Genomic DNA, 18,712 nt, shown 5'->3' with positions numbered 1-18,712 from the left:
AGTACAACAGTGGTACTAAATTCTCCACAGTAAGCGCTGCATAATGTTAACAGGACTAAAAATCGTGATGCCTTCAGAGGAGAGTATGAATATTCGGTTACATTTTACTTGAAGGTATCTACATAAGAGTTACATGACACTGTCATGAACGTGTCATAAACATGTCATAAACGTTTATGACATAACGCTTCTGTCATCAAGTGTCATTCGGTTTTTGTCATGACAAGTTAGAGTTAGGGTTAGGGTTCATGTGTCATGTCACTCTTATGTAGATACCTTCAAGTAAAGTGTTACTGAATATTCTTTTCTAAATCTAAAAAATCTATTTAACTAATTACTCTAAAGGAGATTATATCCATTAAGTTAACTTTGGCTTAATTGTTATGATGGCTGTCTCTTCTCAAATGGATGGCATAAATGACACTCCTATCAATACGTACATTAAGAAGAAGATAATATTGCAAGTTAAGAATTCTGAGTTATTAAAAGACAATTGTTTCCTGTGAAAAGGTGCACTTATCAGGAAGCTGGTAGTTCTGTGGTTAAAGTATATTGGTTTGTTTATGAACTCAAGTAAAAGTCCAGATGGATTGCAAACTCTGGTATCCTCATTGATACATTTTAATTGTTTCAACAACAGTTCAGACTGCGACGCCCAATGTGTCATTATACAAATTATTAAAAAAAAAAGAAGATTCATTAAAATACAAAGTGTTTGACACACTATCTAAAGTGGATCACATTTGAAAATGTTAAACACAAATCCAGAAGGCCCAAGGAGATGATATAACTTACATGCTAGACTGAAAGGATAGCCATAAGTGGAAACCTTGATTATCATATGTTCTCCTGTTATTGTGGTAATGGTGGTTATTAAGGTTTACTGACTTGTCTGTTTGTATATTCCGGTGCTGGGTGAAGGTAAAGGCTCAATAACAGCCAAAGCAGTGGACTACATAGTGTCTGCTCCAAAAACGTTTTTCAACATTTCCAGTCATTTTAATAGTAGCAGTCATTTTGTTGATTTGAAGGTTTGCTAAAACCTAATCCAGAGCATTCTCATTTCTGGTTTGTACTTTCTTTAATTTACAATTCAAATTGAGGCAATATGTAGGAATATGAACTACAAAAGGCCCAGATATTTACTCTCCAAAACATTTTACAAATACAGTACTGCTGTGCACTTTTTTGGTATAAGTTATTTAGGTCTTTTCTGCATTCTAGGAAAGGCAAAAACACACTTTGTGACAGTTTGGTTTTTTGCGACTTGGTACTACCTGTCATTAAAAAGCACTTAAAGTGTCACATAAAGTACAATGGTTTTTGGACACACCACCTACGAATAATAGGTCACTGATGGTGCATATAATTATCAGAAGATAAATGAATTTAATAAAGGTCCAACTTCCGGAGTCATTTAAAGCAGTATTAGATATTTTTACAGTATACAATTAAAATAAATCAAACATGTAACCATTAAGCGCAGTTATTGTAATATAAATGCACATACACACACACCTATTACACATGTTTAGCATCTCCTTTACAATCTGGCAAAGCTACATTTGTAATCTACCTATAGCCTGAGAAAACAAAACTGGCAAAGTGTTGGATGGACATAACATTAAGACTGTAAGATGTTCCTATGAGTCCTCCTCCTCCTCCTCCTCCTCCTCCTCCTCCTCCTCGTCATAGTAGCGGTTCCTCTTTATTATATCCTCTGCACTCAGCTCCTCTGCATCACTTCCTTCTTTGTCCCCCTCCCAGAAGCCCACATCCTGGGAGGCGCGGTTCTGTTTTGGCTGTAAAGATGGAGAGGGGGACGGTGAGATATCCGGGGAGATGCTTCTAAGAGAGCCTTCTTCCACCGCCATCTTGTCTGCTGCTGCCTTTCCTTTCTGTACTTGTTTGTGTCTTTCTTCCTGTTGCTCAGTCTCCACGTCCTCCTCTGAGATTGTCTCGCTTGCATTTGCTGCATCTTCGCTCGGTATTTGAGGCACCGTCTTCTCTTTCTTTTCCTGCTGCTTCACCTGCTGAAGCTCTGGATTGTTTTCCTTGGGTGGTTCTTCAGATGAGTGTTTTTCCTCGAATGATGCTCTCCATTCCAGCAGGGATTTGAGAGGGCGCCGAGGTTCCCTTGGTGCCGGAGTAATTGCTGGGCTGGGTTTAGCTGCGAGTGTAAAAGGCCGACTGCGCTCCTTTAGGGAAGAGCTCCGCCTCAGGCTCTTCAGTTCAGCCCGATCTGAGCTCTGGAAGGATGATGGCAGCTCGTCTCCTGGGGGCCACTTGGCTCTCCACAGTCGGCCTGAAGAAACTCCCTCCGTGACTGGACTAAGTGCTTCTGTCTCAGAGTGGCCCTCACCAGCCGAAGGAGGCCAGGCGACCCTCAGCCTGCGTTTCTCCGCTGGCTTCTCTGTAGACTCGAGTTTCTCACCAGACCTGGCATGGGTCTGCACACGTGTCTCCAGTAAGGCAGTCAGGTCTGTAACCTTAACCTGTGGGGTTGTTTCCACAGTCGGGGTGGCCTGTTTGTCTGAGATACTCTCAGCTGGACGTGTCACCGCTGCTGGTCCCTCTTGTTCCTTTGGCGTCACCGCTTCCTCACCTTCGTCTCCATCAGCTCGAGGCTCCCAAAGCTCCTTGTGAGGCCGATGGCCAAAGCCCTCGTCATAGTTGCCTTTAGCTTTAAACAGCTGGTTGAAATGGGGCTTGCAGTAGACATTACCGTGCAGGGAGGCGTAGTTCACTATGCTAGAAATAGAGAGTAGCAAAGATATCATTTAGCAAATGTCCCTCTTAGTGGTTCTTGAACAATCGGCCACCGAGGAAGCATTTCAAAATCAACACACATGATTACAATTCAGGAAATATGCGACAGTGCAAGACTAACCTGAGCGTCGTGCTGCAGTGAACACAGCGGAAGCAACTTTTGTGGTAGACCTGCTGAAGAGCCACCAGTCTCTCCAGCGGGTACACCGTCTTTAGACAAGCGATGCACGTCTCCCTCACCGGTGGGCTGAACTTCTAAACACACAACATCAACAACAACAAGGGTTGAAATTGGATTTTTCTTTTGATGATTCATACATGTCTCCTGCTTTTTGGGATGGCTGACTCACCCTAAATGCTTTGGGTTGCTCGCTGCTCTCCCCTGAAACAGACGAAACACACAAAACATCAGTCACTGGTGTACCTCAGAAGCCAGCTGAAAAGGGCAATCAAACCAAACTGTATCTCATTCCGGGTGCCAATGTTATTTGGGTATAATAATATTGTAGTTAATGCTCTATTTCACATTTTATATTACAAGTGATACTGTATCAAGAACAGTAACGTGGGAACATGTCCTCGGAGTATCCACTAAGACTCACCATTGCACTCAGGTGCAGGAATGTGTTTCTGATTTACTGGTGCAGATGTTTTTGGAGCAGGCACCTCTGGGGCTAGACCCTAGAGGAAACACAAAGTGAAAGAAAAGAGGGAAACAAACACTCATGTCAACTGGCTGTTACATAATGAACTGTTGTGTATTTTGCCTATTTCTGGTGTAGGTAGGAAGGAAGAAATGAAAGAAAAAGGAAGACAGCAAACAATGTACATACAGTAACATTAGTGGGCAGATCTGCAGAGGAAGACACAGACATCACCAATACATACTGTTGCCTCCATTACTACCATATATAAACGTTACTTTTGTGTTGTTCACAAATTTGATCCTCTTAAAAACTTAGTGCATGAAGAATTGACTTATTTCACCATTTTTAATTGTCTAAAGGTTCCAAATGTATAATTTGTAATGTGGGGTCAAACTCCAGTAATCTCGGAAATACTGTGATGGTTAATGAGTTTGTGCATGATTAAATCTACCTAATTATATTTTTTTTAGATCACTTACCTTTTCGAAACAATTATGGATTATTGGGATTATTATTAATTTAGAAAAGACACATTTCGTAATATACAATACAATAAATAGGAATCTAAAAATCCAAGATTTTTAATTGATCAATTAAAACTGGCCCTTTGTTTTAAACTGCAATTAAAACTGCTTTATTAATGACTGCTGGCCTTTAAAAACACCTGCAGCAGAATTTTATTAAACCCATAATTCTTTTTATTTTTATTAAAAACTTAAATTTGAATGTTTTAATCTACCTTTTTGTGGTTTCGATTATTTTCAAGATTTCATTGATATTTTTGAGAGATTATATTTTGGCAGTTATATTTTTCGAATTCCGCTTCTGTTGCGTGAACTCACGGAGCGAGTGGTGCCTTGTTTAGAAACAGCAGCCTGGTACTTGGCCATCTTCTCCCTCATGGATGTGGACTCCAACACTCTGTCAGACACAGACAGACCTAAAGCAGAAGACACAATCACACGTAATGCTTTAACTGCCGTAAACTCACACGAAAACTGTGGCTGCATTTCACTAAAACAGCAAATGATTGCTCTTCAGTTTAAAAGTATTATTCATGATCTAGTTGTTGTGGCACATACTATTGTGTTTCCAGAAACAAAACTGCTTGTAACGCAGTAGTTTTGGGATTAAAGGCTAGCGATGTACAAGACCTCAGCAGGTTATTCAAAGGGCTGTGTGTAATTCTGTGTGCGTTTGTCTTTACCACCATGTTGGTCCATGTCCTCTGATGAACTACTGCGTAATGTCGTCCTGCCTCCCTGTATGAGTAAAACGATTGGTGGAATCAGTGAAAAAGAAGAAAGAAGAGATACTTTATTGATCCCCAGGGGGGAAATTAAATGTTTTCACTCTGTAGGAGTTACACATTACACACAAGCCCAAAATACACACACATGTGCATAAACAGGACCTTATACATGCATTAATGGCAAAGTGAGGAGGGTGCCAATGAACAGGCGCCCCTAGCAGTTTGGGGTTCGGTGCCTTACTCAAGGGCACCTCAGCAGTGCCCAAGAGGTAAACTGGCACCTCTTCACAGAAACAACATATTGTAAAAGTGGTTTAGTTTGTGTGTGATTTAATACTAAAGGCTACTGTTTTAGCCTCTGCCGATTAGTGCAAAGGGTGAGAGAGAGTCAGATATTTTGATTTCTGAGACCAAGATATTCGGGTTAAAGTACAAGTTTCCCAGTCTGTATGTGAAGCGCTGCCTGTCCTGTATCGCACGTGGATATCACAAGTCATCAGGACCAGTGGAAAAGTACCCCAAATAGGTCAGCACCGTGACGAAGAACATGGGCAAAACCTGAATCCTCAGGGTAAAATAGAAAGAATATTATGAAGTGGTTGCGTTCTCATTAAAGTATAAAAATAAAGCTAAACCCCTAGATTTCCAAATGAACTATAAATATCTTCCGTGTTTCAGGTATTGTCCAGAATTATTCTTAACAGATGTAAATCTTCAGGGACCCTACATCTAAATCCTGACTCCAGATTCTACTTTTACTTCTGACACAATGTCATAACGTCTTTGAAACATAATTGCCAAAAACCATCTACAGGCTCCATCTCAGCAACACTTCGCCAAAGAAAGGTCTACTACGAGAGTCACCAGTTATTACCATTGGCCAGACAGCCACCAACATGCTTTTGACCTGCAGTCCAAAGAACCAAAACTATTCCATCACACTTTACTAATAGAGTGAGCTTTGTGTGTGTGTGTGTGTGTGTGTGTGTGTGTGTGTGTGTGTTTGTGTGTGTGTGTGTGTGTGTGTGTGTGTGTGTGTGCGCCCATGTGTCACCAACACTAATGAGTAAACCAGACTCTCAGCAGTTATCCTGTGCACACACACGAGTGGAAAAGAGTTTTGGCAAATTAAAGTAGCTCATTCCTTTAGGCTGCTTCACTAGGATTGTGGAGTGAGTCCTATTGTGCCCCCATCTTCCTCAGCCACGTACATCCAAACACCAACAGCATTTTAAAAGGTTCAGTTGAACGAGGGCATGGGTGCATTAACCTACAATTCTTGCGTTCACCGAATGAGAAGAAAGTCAACCTTTTGAGCCAGTATTGACAGAGGAAGTGTTACAACACTGCTAGTCTTCCCTGTAAATGCTCACCAGTAACTTTTACACTTCTTCTTTCCTTGTGGTGACGTAATGGCGTTAGTCATACTGTTCAGCATTTTTAAAAGACTTCAAATTCCAGAGTGCAAGTTACAGCTAAGTGAGGTTGTGTTCCTTTTCACTTGATGATGAATATTAATTCATGCAGTGGTGTGACAACTGCTGCACATACACCGAACCACACAGAAATCCAGAATACACACTGTGGCTAAAGGAAAGTGAGATAAAGCCAGTTGCTCCTCAGAGGTGATGCTCTGAAGAAAGAAAGAGCCCTGGGTCAGGAATGTTCCTACATTCCTCTGTTATGGAAGGTGAAGACTGGAGTGCTTGTTGTTTTGGGCCGAGAGAGAGTGACAGGGAAAGACAGGAATGGTGGGGGAAGAGACATGCCAAAATCCAGGTGGAACAAGACTACTTCACAGAACACAGGGACCAGAGAACACTAGGAAGAATACATCTGAAAATAAACAAACAATCTTAAAACACACAACAATGCCTAACTCTGAGTATGTATGGTCAAAGAAAGGAGCTTGGTTTTAACTGTATAAAAATATAATTATGGTCAGTAAAGGTGACTTCTTTACATGTGTGGACTTATTACAAAGTCCCAGACTTTATATAAACGGTTAAGCGTTCCTTCAAATATGCTCATTAAAGCAGCTTCAGGTTATGCAACATAAAGTTAACCACATGAGAAAAACATTTTGCCTTTTTTCTCAAGGAAGGTTCAGAAAATATGTTTTACATGGCTGACCAACATCAGTACAGTAAATCCTATTGTGGTTACAGTTAATGCCTGAGCAACATGGCCAATACATACACAGCTGGCAAAAAAGAAGAGACTAAGAGTAGCCTCATACACAAAACAATAATGCAAACAAATATGATCTCAATTAATGTCAAATGTTTGCAAAAACTGAGGACTTTTGTGTAGGTCCATAAATAATGTAATTATTAATGTATTGAGGGGGTGTCCTAGTGCTTGATGAAGTGTTCAGAAGAAGAGGCTGCAAAGCAGAAAAAGATCTGATCTGTCTGTAACTACCTTGCCCATGGTGTCCTCTCCCCTCTCAAACTTCATCTTCAGGTTGTTCAGTGGCACTCTGGGTTTTTCATAAGAGGCACAGGGGCTGGTTGGAACTTGCTCTTCAAGCTTTTCCGGTCTTTCACGGTGTGTCAGCTCATACCTGTCCATGCCTCTCTGCTCTTCACCTTTGGATGCTTCTGGAGTAACTGCGGGCTGCTCGACAGGACTGGCTGTGAGTTGACCTCCCTGAGCGGTCGGCAGGCCGGGACTCTTCACTGGAGGACAGTGCTCAGTGATAGAAGCAGACTTGGCCAGAGCAGGAGGCCTGCTGTGATGGCTGGACGGGCTCGGAGGATGAGGGATGGAAGAAGGCTTGCCCTGTGCCGGCTCCCAGCGCTTCTTTAGAGCACCGAGGTTGACTGACCGCATGGAGGGGGACGCCCTCTCAAAAGACTGTGAGGAAGAAAAGAAGAGATTAAAAATTGAAAAACACTGCCAATCAAAAGCAACAGTATAGTCTGTTCTTCATTCATTCTGTGTACATGCTGAATTATAGAAGTATTCCATTTGGCAACAAATGTGCAGTACTAAACATACAGCTTAAAGCCCAATGCAGCAGGATGGAAAAAAGGAAATGCCAAAATCTGAGTTTGGCTTCACTGACAGATTAGGTGAACAGCTGTTCAAAGCTGGTCCAGGAAGTAGATGTTTTGCTGTGGCCACTAAAGGCAACGCTTGGCTCAAGATGGATATAGCAGGCAGGCAGATTTTTTCCAGCTGCATTCCTTTCCTCACGACAACTTCACCTTTCCCAAAAAAAAACACTAAGGAGGGGTCTGTTCACTACGCAGCCATTCGTGACAATTAAACATGTTGAGCAGCAAACAGCACAGCAGAACAACAGGAGGCACACTACTGCCGTGTGACCGCCGGGAACTTCCTTCATTGTAAAAGAGGAATGACACGTTGAAGAAAGAGGACGTGGACATGTGAATAAATCACTCTCGTATAAGTAAACTTAAACGTAGTAAATCTTAGAAAACATTGTGAGCTTTTGTAGGCAAGCCTCTCAGCTGAGGTCAGGTCAGTAGGAAACATGTTAACACTATTATATATTATATAAACATAATGCTTGAAAAAAATGACTACAAATGAATGTTTAACCTAATTTAAAGATGATTAGAGATGACAATCAAAAACACACAATGAAAAGACTTAACTACCATAGTGCATCAGCATAGTGCACAGTGCAGTGTATCAGTACATCAAACTAAATCTGGTACATTTACAAATAAGTTGGAACATGCACAAATACAGACAGACAGACGAAAAAGAGAGAAATGGAAGAAGAAAGACATAAGAACATAAAAATAAAGAACTGAACAAAACAAAAACACCCAAAGTGCACAAAAATTACTGACACACAATTACTGTCTTTGTGAGGGAAGTCGAGAGTGAGTGGAGAGAACTGGACAGTCACAAGATTCTTCCCGTTATTTAAGCAAACAGACAAAAAAGAAACCGTATGAGTACCCAAACGAAGTGGAACCACAACTTGACAGCAAGGAAAGTGAGAGTCCTTTGGTTGGTCCTTCTCTATAGGTCAGTGTGCTGAAAGACAGCGAGACAGAGCTCTCCCAGATGTTAGCAGCTAGACAAAATCCACTAGTAAGAGCTAGCCAGGCCCCTTTAACACCAGGAAAGTAAATGGGAGAGAGAGAGAGAGAGAGAGAGAGAGAGAGAGAGAGAGAGAGAGAGAGAGAGAGAGAGAGAGAGAGAGAGAGAGAGAGAATACCCAGGAAACCAGAGCAGGAAATGATACATTCAGGGAAAAGTTAACTCTTTGTTCGCTATGTTGGCTTTGACATTTTTCCACTTGCAAATTATTTCTGACGATAATAGCACTAAAAATGTGTCTACATAGCACTTATTTTCACAGACTGAACAAAAGTTTTAGGTGAGGCAAAAAAGTGACAAAATGGAATACAAGACAAGATGGATGGAAAAATACTGGCACAATGAAAGAACAAAAGCCATTTAAAAAAAAAAAAATCACCACGTGAAAGCTGGAATGAGTAGTCTCGTAACAGAGTTTTATAGAGAATTTTAAACACTCCTCAGAGCTCAGATACTCAAAAAAAGAGCTAATGACAGACGCTCAGTCAGTTCTGAGTCCAGATCACGGAAGTGTCAGAAAAGACACACCACACAATTACAAGCAAAACATTGGCAATTAATCTTGAGGGCCATTGATTTCTCAGTTTGAAAAGTATTTGCTAAAAATGTTACGTAACTCTAAACTTGTTCGTTGTTTAACACAATTTAAAATTCATGTAACTGCATCCTGTACAAGTTGGAGATTAAACTGACTTGCTTGATGGAAGTGTTATCCCTCAATCTGTTGATTATATTTTGATCAGTAATTTACTCTAAAAATGAATCACAGATGTCCCTCAAAAGTTATCAGAGTTCAAAGTGATGTCCAAAAACTCCATAATAATCAATAAAAACATAAAACCAGCAAATCTTCACATTTAAGAAGCTGTGGTCAAACATTTTGTCATGTTCGAAAAGTCCCCCCTTGCCCCAACTTCCGCACACACACACACACACACACACACACACACACACACACACACACACACACACACACACACACACACACACACACACACGCTCCTCATTCAAACTTGTGTTATCCTTAAATATATATCCACAAATACCATTGGTTCCTGAAAATGATTACAAACTATGTTGAATCACATAAAAATGGAAATCAAGTATAAAACATTAACCTGACAACCTGAACATGCTGAGAGAAATTTCCTTCATCTTCAAAGTTAAACACTGCATGTAAGTAAGTAACGCAGGAAGGTTTCTCTCAAATATAGCATATTCATACCGTATTACTCCGTACGGAGTAAAAAAAAAAAAAAAAAATGTCATTGTCATTACCAGCCAGATCGTTAAACTAAGACTATAAAAGCTAATTAAGCTTTCAAAGCAGCTGCTTACACACACACAGACACACACACACACACACACACACACACACACACACAGGCAAACATTGGCAAATTTCATACAGTACATTTACAGCAACATTACCTTATATTTCTTCATGATATTCGATGATCAGTTACTCATTTAATCTCAGTACTGCTTTGTTTATGAGTCTTTCACACTGCCACAGTTGGAGCCACAAAGAGCTTTTAAAGGGGATTACACTGAAGTAGGATTATGGGTTTGATAGCCTGCCCATCGCAACAAGTGGCCAATGAGAGGTCAGCCAGACAGTGTGTTGGCATGGTGAGTGTGTGTGTGTGCAATAATTAGTTTAGCACCACCAGCAGCTACTGAGCAAATTAAGCAAGACATGCACCATACACACACTTCATTTAATTGTTTAGTTTGCTAGGAGAGGCTTATCAAAATGCTGTAAACAAGATGTATCATAGATGTAGATTTTCATGTGAAAAACTTTAACTGACATTTGTCTTTCGTGTATCAAATACAGGAACAGCTGTACACTACTTTTTCATAAACCCTGGGAAATGTCTGAAATAAAATGTCTCTAGCCCCCTTTACAGAGATACTTACTCCCTTTTTCTTCTCGGCACTTGACTCCTCAGCAGCTCTCTGGTACCTGAGAGAGACAGAAGAAACACTGACCTCTGGTGACTCAAAAAAAAAAGATTCATTTATAATTTTTAGATTTTAGTTTGTTAGACTTTATTTTAGCTTGCAGCTTGTTAAGGTATGGTTTCAATGTAGTTTCAGTTATAATTCTTACATTTTTAAGGAGTAATACCTACAAATGTATTTGTTAACACTTTATTTGAAAGGGTGTGCATAAGTCTGACATAACACCTGTTATGAACATGGAGTCTTTTTGAATGTTCATGACCGTTGTGTCATTCGGTAAATTATGACACTTTTAGTGCAAAGTTTGCATTTTTTGAGACGTTTGTGTTATGACAACTTGACATTAACAAAGACAACAATCTCTGTGTTGTGGCAACTTGACCTAAGGTAAGACACCATAATCTGTCATAAATATGTCATGGCACGCCTAATCAAACTTTAAGAACCTGTTTATGTGTTAACATAAACTGTCATTAAGTGGTTGGTACATTTACATTGGCTGTCATGAGAACATTAGAATTAGGTCATGAATATGTTTCCTTGATCTCAAGTAAAGTGAAACAATTTGGACCAAAACTCATTAAATCACCTCGGTACAGCATCCACTGTCGTCAAACTGGTCCTATAACTTTTATGACATCCTAATGACAAGATCCAAATGGTTCCACTTTACTTGAGGTCAACGAAAATATTCATGACACAATTATAATGGTCTCTTGACAGCCAATGTAAAAAACAACCACTTAATGACAGTTTAATTTTATTTTAACACATAAAACATCTAAACAGTTTCCTGGTATGACATATTTAGGACAGGTTATGTTGTCTTGCTTAATGTCAAGTTGTCATAACACAAACATCTCTCATCTGGGTGGTGATGGCACAGCGGATATGACACATGCCTTTGGTGTGGGAGATCTGGGTTCAATTCCCACTGCAATACATCAATGTGTCCCTGAGCAAGACACTAAACCCATAATTGTAAGTCGCTTTGGATATAAGCATTAGCTAAAGGACATGTAATGTAATCACGAACAATGCTAACTTTGCATTAAAAGTGTCATACTTTACCGAATGACACTTAATGACAGGCATGACCTTTCAAAAAGACTCCATGTTCATGACAGCTGACAGTATGTCATAATCATGATGGTGTCATGTCAGTCTTATGCACACCCGTTCACATGTGTTACCAATTATAAATCATGAAAATATTGAGAGACCATTTTCAAAATATCATCAGCTTAGTCAAAAGGGTAACCACAGTCTGAAATAACGTAATGTAGCCCTAAGTAGAAATCGCACATTTTGTCTTTTCAAAATGTAAAAATTTAAAAAAGGAATTTTCAAAAAGTCTTTTAGAAATGTATTTAGCATTCATTTCTTGAATTACAGATAGATTTACGTTAAGTGTACATTAACAACAAACATTACTGAAAACCAGATGTTACTCACTTGGAGAAGCGTTCAGCAATGGCATTGTTTCTCCCTCGGCCGCTGAGTGACAGCTCCTTCGCAGTGACACGCAAGGACTGTGCTGCCCAGCACCGTCGATTGAATGGACCACTTTCCATCTCTGGCAGCTATTTGAATACCTGAAATACAAACACAACCGCCATAAGCCACGTTCATTAACACACTAATTGTAACTCTTCGCTTCTAAATTATTTCCCAAACCTTTACTGGGGAAAACTAAACTTCAGTTATACCATTAACCCCATATGCTGAGCCACATCCTAGATTTGCATTAAAACCAGCCTGAAACATTCTTGCTTCTTATAGCCAGAAAATAAAACGCTTCTCTCCATCATCATCTGCACTTATCCACCAGTCTACTTTTCTCACAATAGAATAATCTGACATCTACAAGTTGTGTGTTTTAGGTGATTGAGACCACCATACTGACAGTACTACAAAAAAACTCTTGATCTGTACAGTTTCTTCAGAGGGTTGGTGCCAAAGTCTAGGTTTGTGCATGTAGAGGAACTATCTGCTGTCTGAGATCACTGATTTGCAAGTTTGTAACATGCTCTCCATCAGTTTAGCTATTTGTCACCCCCCACAACATGACATACATACCAAAGAGTACATGTGATCGTACAGTAATGCATGCAAACAAACAAGTTGACATGTTAAAACTTGCACTCCGGCTCGTTCCGCATGATTGCAAGATGGCAACAAAAGACTGTGAGCACAATATCATTATGAGAGGATAACTCGCAATGGGCAACATTTGCAAAAGACCAGAGAAAAGCACATCCCAAAACCTTTTCTTAAAAGACGTATTTTACCACTGGAAAGAGGTTCTTTTTATTTTTTTATAAAACTGGGCTGTCTATGCAGTAGAACGGCATTTTTGAAATTGGTGTTACATGACCAAAATGCACTGCGCCACAACGGAACAATAGATACTCACACTGGTGGGTGATGTAATGCAAGCACGTCACAGATTAATATGGCGGCCGGCTGGTAACAAACAATCTCGTTTAACAGTTAAACGGTAAGCTGAAATAAATTTCTGAAAACATTTGAGGGCGAGAAATAGGCAATACAGTAACAGAACCTTGGTTCATATTTAATCAGCGCTGCATAGTTTTACAGTTTTATCTGAGTTTTGGTTCAACACTGGCAAAGTATCCCTTTAACTTCACTTGAACAACCCCACACTTAAATAAGTGCTGCAGATGGATGATGAGCCTCCGATTCAGTTTCTGTGTCTGGAGAGACATCCTTATGTCAGACCATGACTCTATTCTAGTACTCAGACAGTATATTATAACTATGAGTTTAAATCACTACTGTGCACAGCTGATATACTCCATAATAATTTCTCTTACTATCTAGGCCTTTTCACTCAGGGGCCCTTATTACATCAGATGCAAAGCGATACTAGTGACAAGTAGTGTGAAGACTTTGGACTGAACTGAATTTCAACATAGCCCTAATAAATAAACAGTCAAATGCAACTATGCACTAACCCATTTAGATACATATGTAATTGTATATTATTAATAATGTGTAATTATATATAATTAAATGCAATTAATTTAATTTACTGTCAGGTTAGTGTTTGTTTCTAGATGGCCAGAGGGGTGAATGCTGTATGTTGAAAGGCTAATGCTACACTGGATCGCTGGCTTGAATGTGTAAGAAGTAGGTGAAGTAGTAGGAATGGTTGAAAAAGTGGGAATAGGTTTAATTAGTGTGAAGGAACTAGGAACCTTCTGAGGAACTTGTTGCGTTTCAACCGCAGGGACCAGGGCCTCAATTAAGTTCTTGGGGCTTTTTTCTCCCCCAAAAAGCCAGGGGGGTAGTTCTTTCTAAAAGTACAGGAATATCGATGGATGACCAACTCATTTTACAAAAAGACAGAGAGAAAAGGAGAGAGAGTTCATGCAAGCCAGCACCCACACTGAACTACACTGACTGCGGTTGTAAGCTTGGATGAGTCGAGAGAGTGAGAGAGCGGAGGAACGGAGCTGTAAATCAGAGAAATAGAAATATAATTCTTGGCGAGAGAGAGAGAGCACGGCAATGCTGAGAGAAATAAAACTTACTGCGATCTAAAGCACAAATAAATAACCATCAAACACTCAACAGATGATTTTGTAGATACAGACATTGCGTTTCATTATTGCAGGTGCAGCAGTCCTAAACAAGGAAGTAGGCTACTCTAGTATTGATGTATGACAACTTGACAAAGACAATTGTTGTTTATGTGTTAATGTGTTGTTTACCCTGCAACCACGAGCAGGCACACTTTTTTTAACATGATGGCAATGTTGAAATCATTAGTTAACTTTCTTTTTCTACCCTGTTAGGCATTTTGCAGGATATCAAGCCAGCACTGGATAACAGGCAGGCAGGGACACACCCTGAACAGGTCACCAGTCTGTCACAGGGATAACGCAGACTGAGTTTAGAGTCGCCCATCCACCCCTTTTACATATCCTCAAACTGGTTGAAGGAAGCCCGAGCAACTGAAGAAAACAGGGAGAACACACAAACTTCCTGCAAAAATGGCAGCGGTTAAGAAACTAAATCAAGTTCTTCTCACTCATTCATAAGTGTACAATGGGAATAGCTGAGCTAAACAGAGCAGAAAATCAATACACAGCAGGAATGTTTTAAATAAGGAGTAGGGTGGGATTAAAGCATGCTCTTCATGTACAAAACAATCTTAATGTTGACTTTATTTTGCATTGCCTGGTTTGGAAGCTGAAGTGTACAGACACTAAGTTGTCTTCACAGTATTGTATAAGAAGCCAATATTACCATTTTAAATCTGCAGAACACCCTCACTAGTGATATAATGTAGGTCACTATTCAAATCCAAATGAAAACTGCACAAACCAGTTAGATTTGCATTTACCTATTATTGGTTTAGTTGTTTTTTTGTATAAGGAAATTCTTCCTCATAGGTCAGATATAGACTTTAGAGGTACAGTTTGCAGCTTTATTAATTTGACAATTTTTTGTATGACAACAGGTCAATGTAATCTTTTATAAATTGCCAAACTATCAGCTTCACATTGTTACTTTGCTTTACCTCCACGCCTTCTGGCATGATGCCATTTATTTTATGTAGCCTACTTATCTGAATTCAAGCTTTGGGAGAGAGAACATTGACTAAATCGTTATTAATCTGAGGTACGCAAATGTACACAAAGGTGGCCTTGTTTCAGGTAGGCTACACTGCAAGTGGAGCACACATGCTATCTGATATACGAGCTTTTTGAAATCTAAACACCAGCATTTAGCTTCATCTCCATCACTTGTTATCAGTGAAATGTAGATACTGACCTTTAACCCTTGCTTTAAGCCATGTTCTCCTTAACATAACCACCACAGATCAGATACAGTATGACTCATGAGTAAGGAGGTGTCCGCATTGCTTAACGCGTGATTGACGTACGACACAATTTGTAAGGAAATAATTGAGTTTGACCTGAAGAATCAGCACTGAGGATACAATAAATAGACGTGTGTTAAAGATTAGCAGCCCTGCTCAAAGGCCAACATGTTATTTGAAGAACTTTAATTTCAGGTGTGCAACACTGTAAGCGCTTGGTAGAGAACGTTTGTGACGTAAAAAGCCGAACTGTAATAGCCTATATCTAGTTAAGTATATGAGGTATATACAGTAAATATCGTTATACATTTTCATATATAATTTTGTTTACATGTAGCCTAGCCTAAGTTGTATTTAGACTAAGGAATTTTAAAGTGACAACCTAAGACTACAATACAGACTTAGCAGTTGGACTGGTTTGGCATATAAACTATTCTCGAAAGACAGTGAGTCTTAGAGAACAAGGCAGAGTATGTGCACGTGCGTTTCTATAAAAATCAACGCCTAAATCTAAAAACCAACAGACTCGTTCGAATTTTCGAAACAGCCTACATCTAGTATTTTTTATAACACCCCTAGCTCGAGTTATTTACATATATTTTCACGTCCTTGCTTTGAGTCTTACCTGTGCGAACTTCCGTTGATTCTGGTGAAACCTTGAGACACCTGAAACTCGCTGCCGCCTCTGCGTCACCGCCCGGTGTGGACAGAGGTGGAGTGAACAGAAAGGTGTCACAGGAGTGGAAGAGCTGGGTCATGTGTTTTTATGCACCAATGACCTTAGGTATTGCATTACCCCTACATGGTACATGCCTGTCCCAAATTTTGAGAACAGGCAGGCAAAACTCTTCCATTTTTCAAGCGAAGAGAAAGTAAGCAGACCTACTGAACAACTCAGGTTTCTTCACAGAGCGGCAGTTGATTCCCCAGGGGAGTGACAATGCAGCGATGTGGATTGAGACAGGGTTTGGTTGAGCATCGCTCTCATTTATTTAGGTTAAATTAAAGGAAATGTTATAATACACTACTATAGGCCTACTATAACTACTAGGCTACTAATAATGGCAACAATATAAACTGGATTTATATAGCACCTTTCATTCCAAAATGGAGCTCAAGTGTTTTACAAAAAAGAACTCTGATTCAGACATTTTAATGTCCTGAAAGCAAAGGTGACAATGTAGCTCAGTGCCTGCAGAACAATAGCATGTCAAACAGTACCTTTGTGAGAGCTTGCATTATTCATTGTAAATGGGAATAAAAATGGGTTGTCACTGTGCATGGTGCATAAGATGTTTGCATTATATTTGTCTAATATAAATAAGGCCAGTGGGGTGGTGTCATAAGAAGGGAGATCATGGCTTTAATTTGAAGAACTCAGTGAGAATCAAGGTTTCACTATCTCACAGCCAACCAAAGGAAAACACATATGTCCAGTTTTCTACGTAACCTAATGCAACAATACCTTTAGTTTCATACCTAAACATAGAGATTCATACACAACATATGACAAAACATTTAATTTTACTCAAAAAAAACAGTGATGTTATTTTTAAACTGGAAATAGTATTATAATGTGTCCACATGACTAATAAGGCTTGTTATATTAGATGGTAGAGCTATTAACCTATTTTTACATATTTTTGCACATAAATTAATAGACTGATATTTTTTAATAATTGTACATTATTATTAGACTTCAATTATTGGCCAGCAATCAATCAGTTTTTCTTTTCTTGTTCCTAAAAATGATGTTGAAATGCAAAGAACACAAAATCACTCATATTATTTTTCAGTCGCCTATAGCTACAGTGTTCTGACTATTTACATAAACCAATGGATTGTTGAAATGCTTACCTATAACATCTCGTGGAAGATTTATGAGGACAAAATCATAATTTACTTCTAACATGGCCACATTTTAAAGGTGCAATATGTAATACTGACAGCTAGTGTTTAAAATAGTTACTGCAGTACAAATTCAAAATACTGAAGAGAGTCGTCTCCCCTGCCCCCTCTTTCCCAGACTCGAAGTTCACAGAGGTTGCCAGGCTGAGACCGCAGCATCCACAACAATGTTGCTAGACGCTTGTCTCACATAGCCAGACATTACTTCACAGCACAGCGGAGTAGCTGGCTATATTGACAGTCATAAATGCCCATTCTCACGCGGAGCTCTGTACCCAACTGACAGGCATACTTTTTCGGCTTAGAATTACATAGGAACCGCTAAAAGCAGTTAGCATGGTTAGCATGGCAGCGTTATCCAGGACCAGTCGGGATCACTTTACTGGCTGTGTCTCAATTGTTTTTGCGATTAACCAACTCGGGTTCTCTAGCTATATAATTCAGTGAGTACACAAATGTTGACATAAAATGCCCATCCCTTGTAGCCGTAATAAATTAGCCTGTTCAGGAGGAAATTAGCCAACTTGAGCGTCCTTTTGGGCTCTAAGCTGTCTCCATCTTTCAAATACACAATATTTACCCGGGGTTTGTAACATCTCTGGTCACGCAACTGTTAGAAACATGGCTTTTTTTTTTTTATGGTCGGGTAGAATCTATATCGTTGATCCTGTTCGTTTGTTTGCTGCTTTCATGACTGTACTGACGTTACAACTGTAGCGCGCTGGTTTACATTTTTACAAGTATATCTGGCAACCCGGCCTGGCTATCAAACTGGGCAGTTGATAACAACACACAGGCCAAAACACAAACAGAAATTCCATCATGGAACCGAAATTTCAAAAGGAGAAAATACTGGCATTAGTATTGTTGTCAGAAAATACAGTATTTCAACTTAGCATGTTTCCTTAATATCTGATGACGCAATGGGATAATTTGGGGATTTATTACAGTAAATATATTGGACCTTTAATGTTACTTGCCGCATAAAATATACAGTCAAGGAGCCTATTACAGCGTTGAGGATATGAGCGCATGATGTTTCCATACTAGTATGGGTATGAAGAACCGACTATAGAGTAGACTAAGCAATTAGACAGCCTAACCCTAACCCAATACATTAGTTTCAGGTGCAACCCTATAAGCACAAAAAGGAAAAGAGCACAGTGCAGCTAACTCGCATAAAATAAACCAATAGCCTACTGACACCATAGATTATATCTATGACCATAGATA

The 18,712-nt window shown here is 39.6% G+C and overlaps 1 protein-coding gene across 5 annotated transcripts; it reads right to left on the bottom strand.

Moving 5' to 3' along the window:
* Window positions 1–1,191: 1,191 nt before the first annotated feature.
* On the bottom strand, window positions 1,192–16,313 carry LOC116066149 (LIM domain and actin-binding protein 1-like). Of its 5 annotated transcripts, none has more exons than XM_036002251.1 (10): window positions 16,197–16,313; window positions 12,175–12,314; window positions 10,675–10,720; window positions 7,093–7,527; window positions 4,627–4,678; window positions 4,259–4,356; window positions 3,372–3,450; window positions 3,120–3,151; window positions 2,891–3,024; window positions 1,192–2,751 (listed from the first exon to the last, which is right to left on the bottom strand). In XM_036002251.1, the coding sequence occupies exons 2-10, from the start codon at window positions 12,291–12,293 to the stop codon at window positions 1,644–1,646; spliced, it is 2,103 nt and encodes a 700-aa protein (XP_035858144.1). In that variant the 5' UTR covers window positions 12,294–12,314; window positions 16,197–16,313; the 3' UTR covers window positions 1,192–1,643. The 5 variants fall into 5 exon arrangements, with proteins under 5 accessions (XP_035858144.1, XP_031177880.1, XP_031177891.1 ...); XM_031322020.2 differs by having other exon boundaries at window positions 4,624–4,678; window positions 16,197–16,312; XM_031322031.2 differs by lacking the exons at window positions 10,675–10,720; window positions 12,175–12,314; window positions 16,197–16,313 and adding an exon at window positions 10,183–10,656 and having other exon boundaries at window positions 4,624–4,678.
* Between the last annotated feature and the right edge of the window lie 2,399 nt (window positions 16,314–18,712).

The sequence above is a fragment of the Sander lucioperca genome, chromosome 6 (assembly GCF_008315115.2).
Source record: "Sander lucioperca isolate FBNREF2018 chromosome 6, SLUC_FBN_1.2, whole genome shotgun sequence".
Classification (NCBI taxonomy): Eukaryota; Metazoa; Chordata; class Actinopteri; order Perciformes; family Percidae; genus Sander; species Sander lucioperca.
Note: the sequence above shows the minus strand (reverse complement) of the source record. Positions and strands in the feature narration are given on the sequence as shown.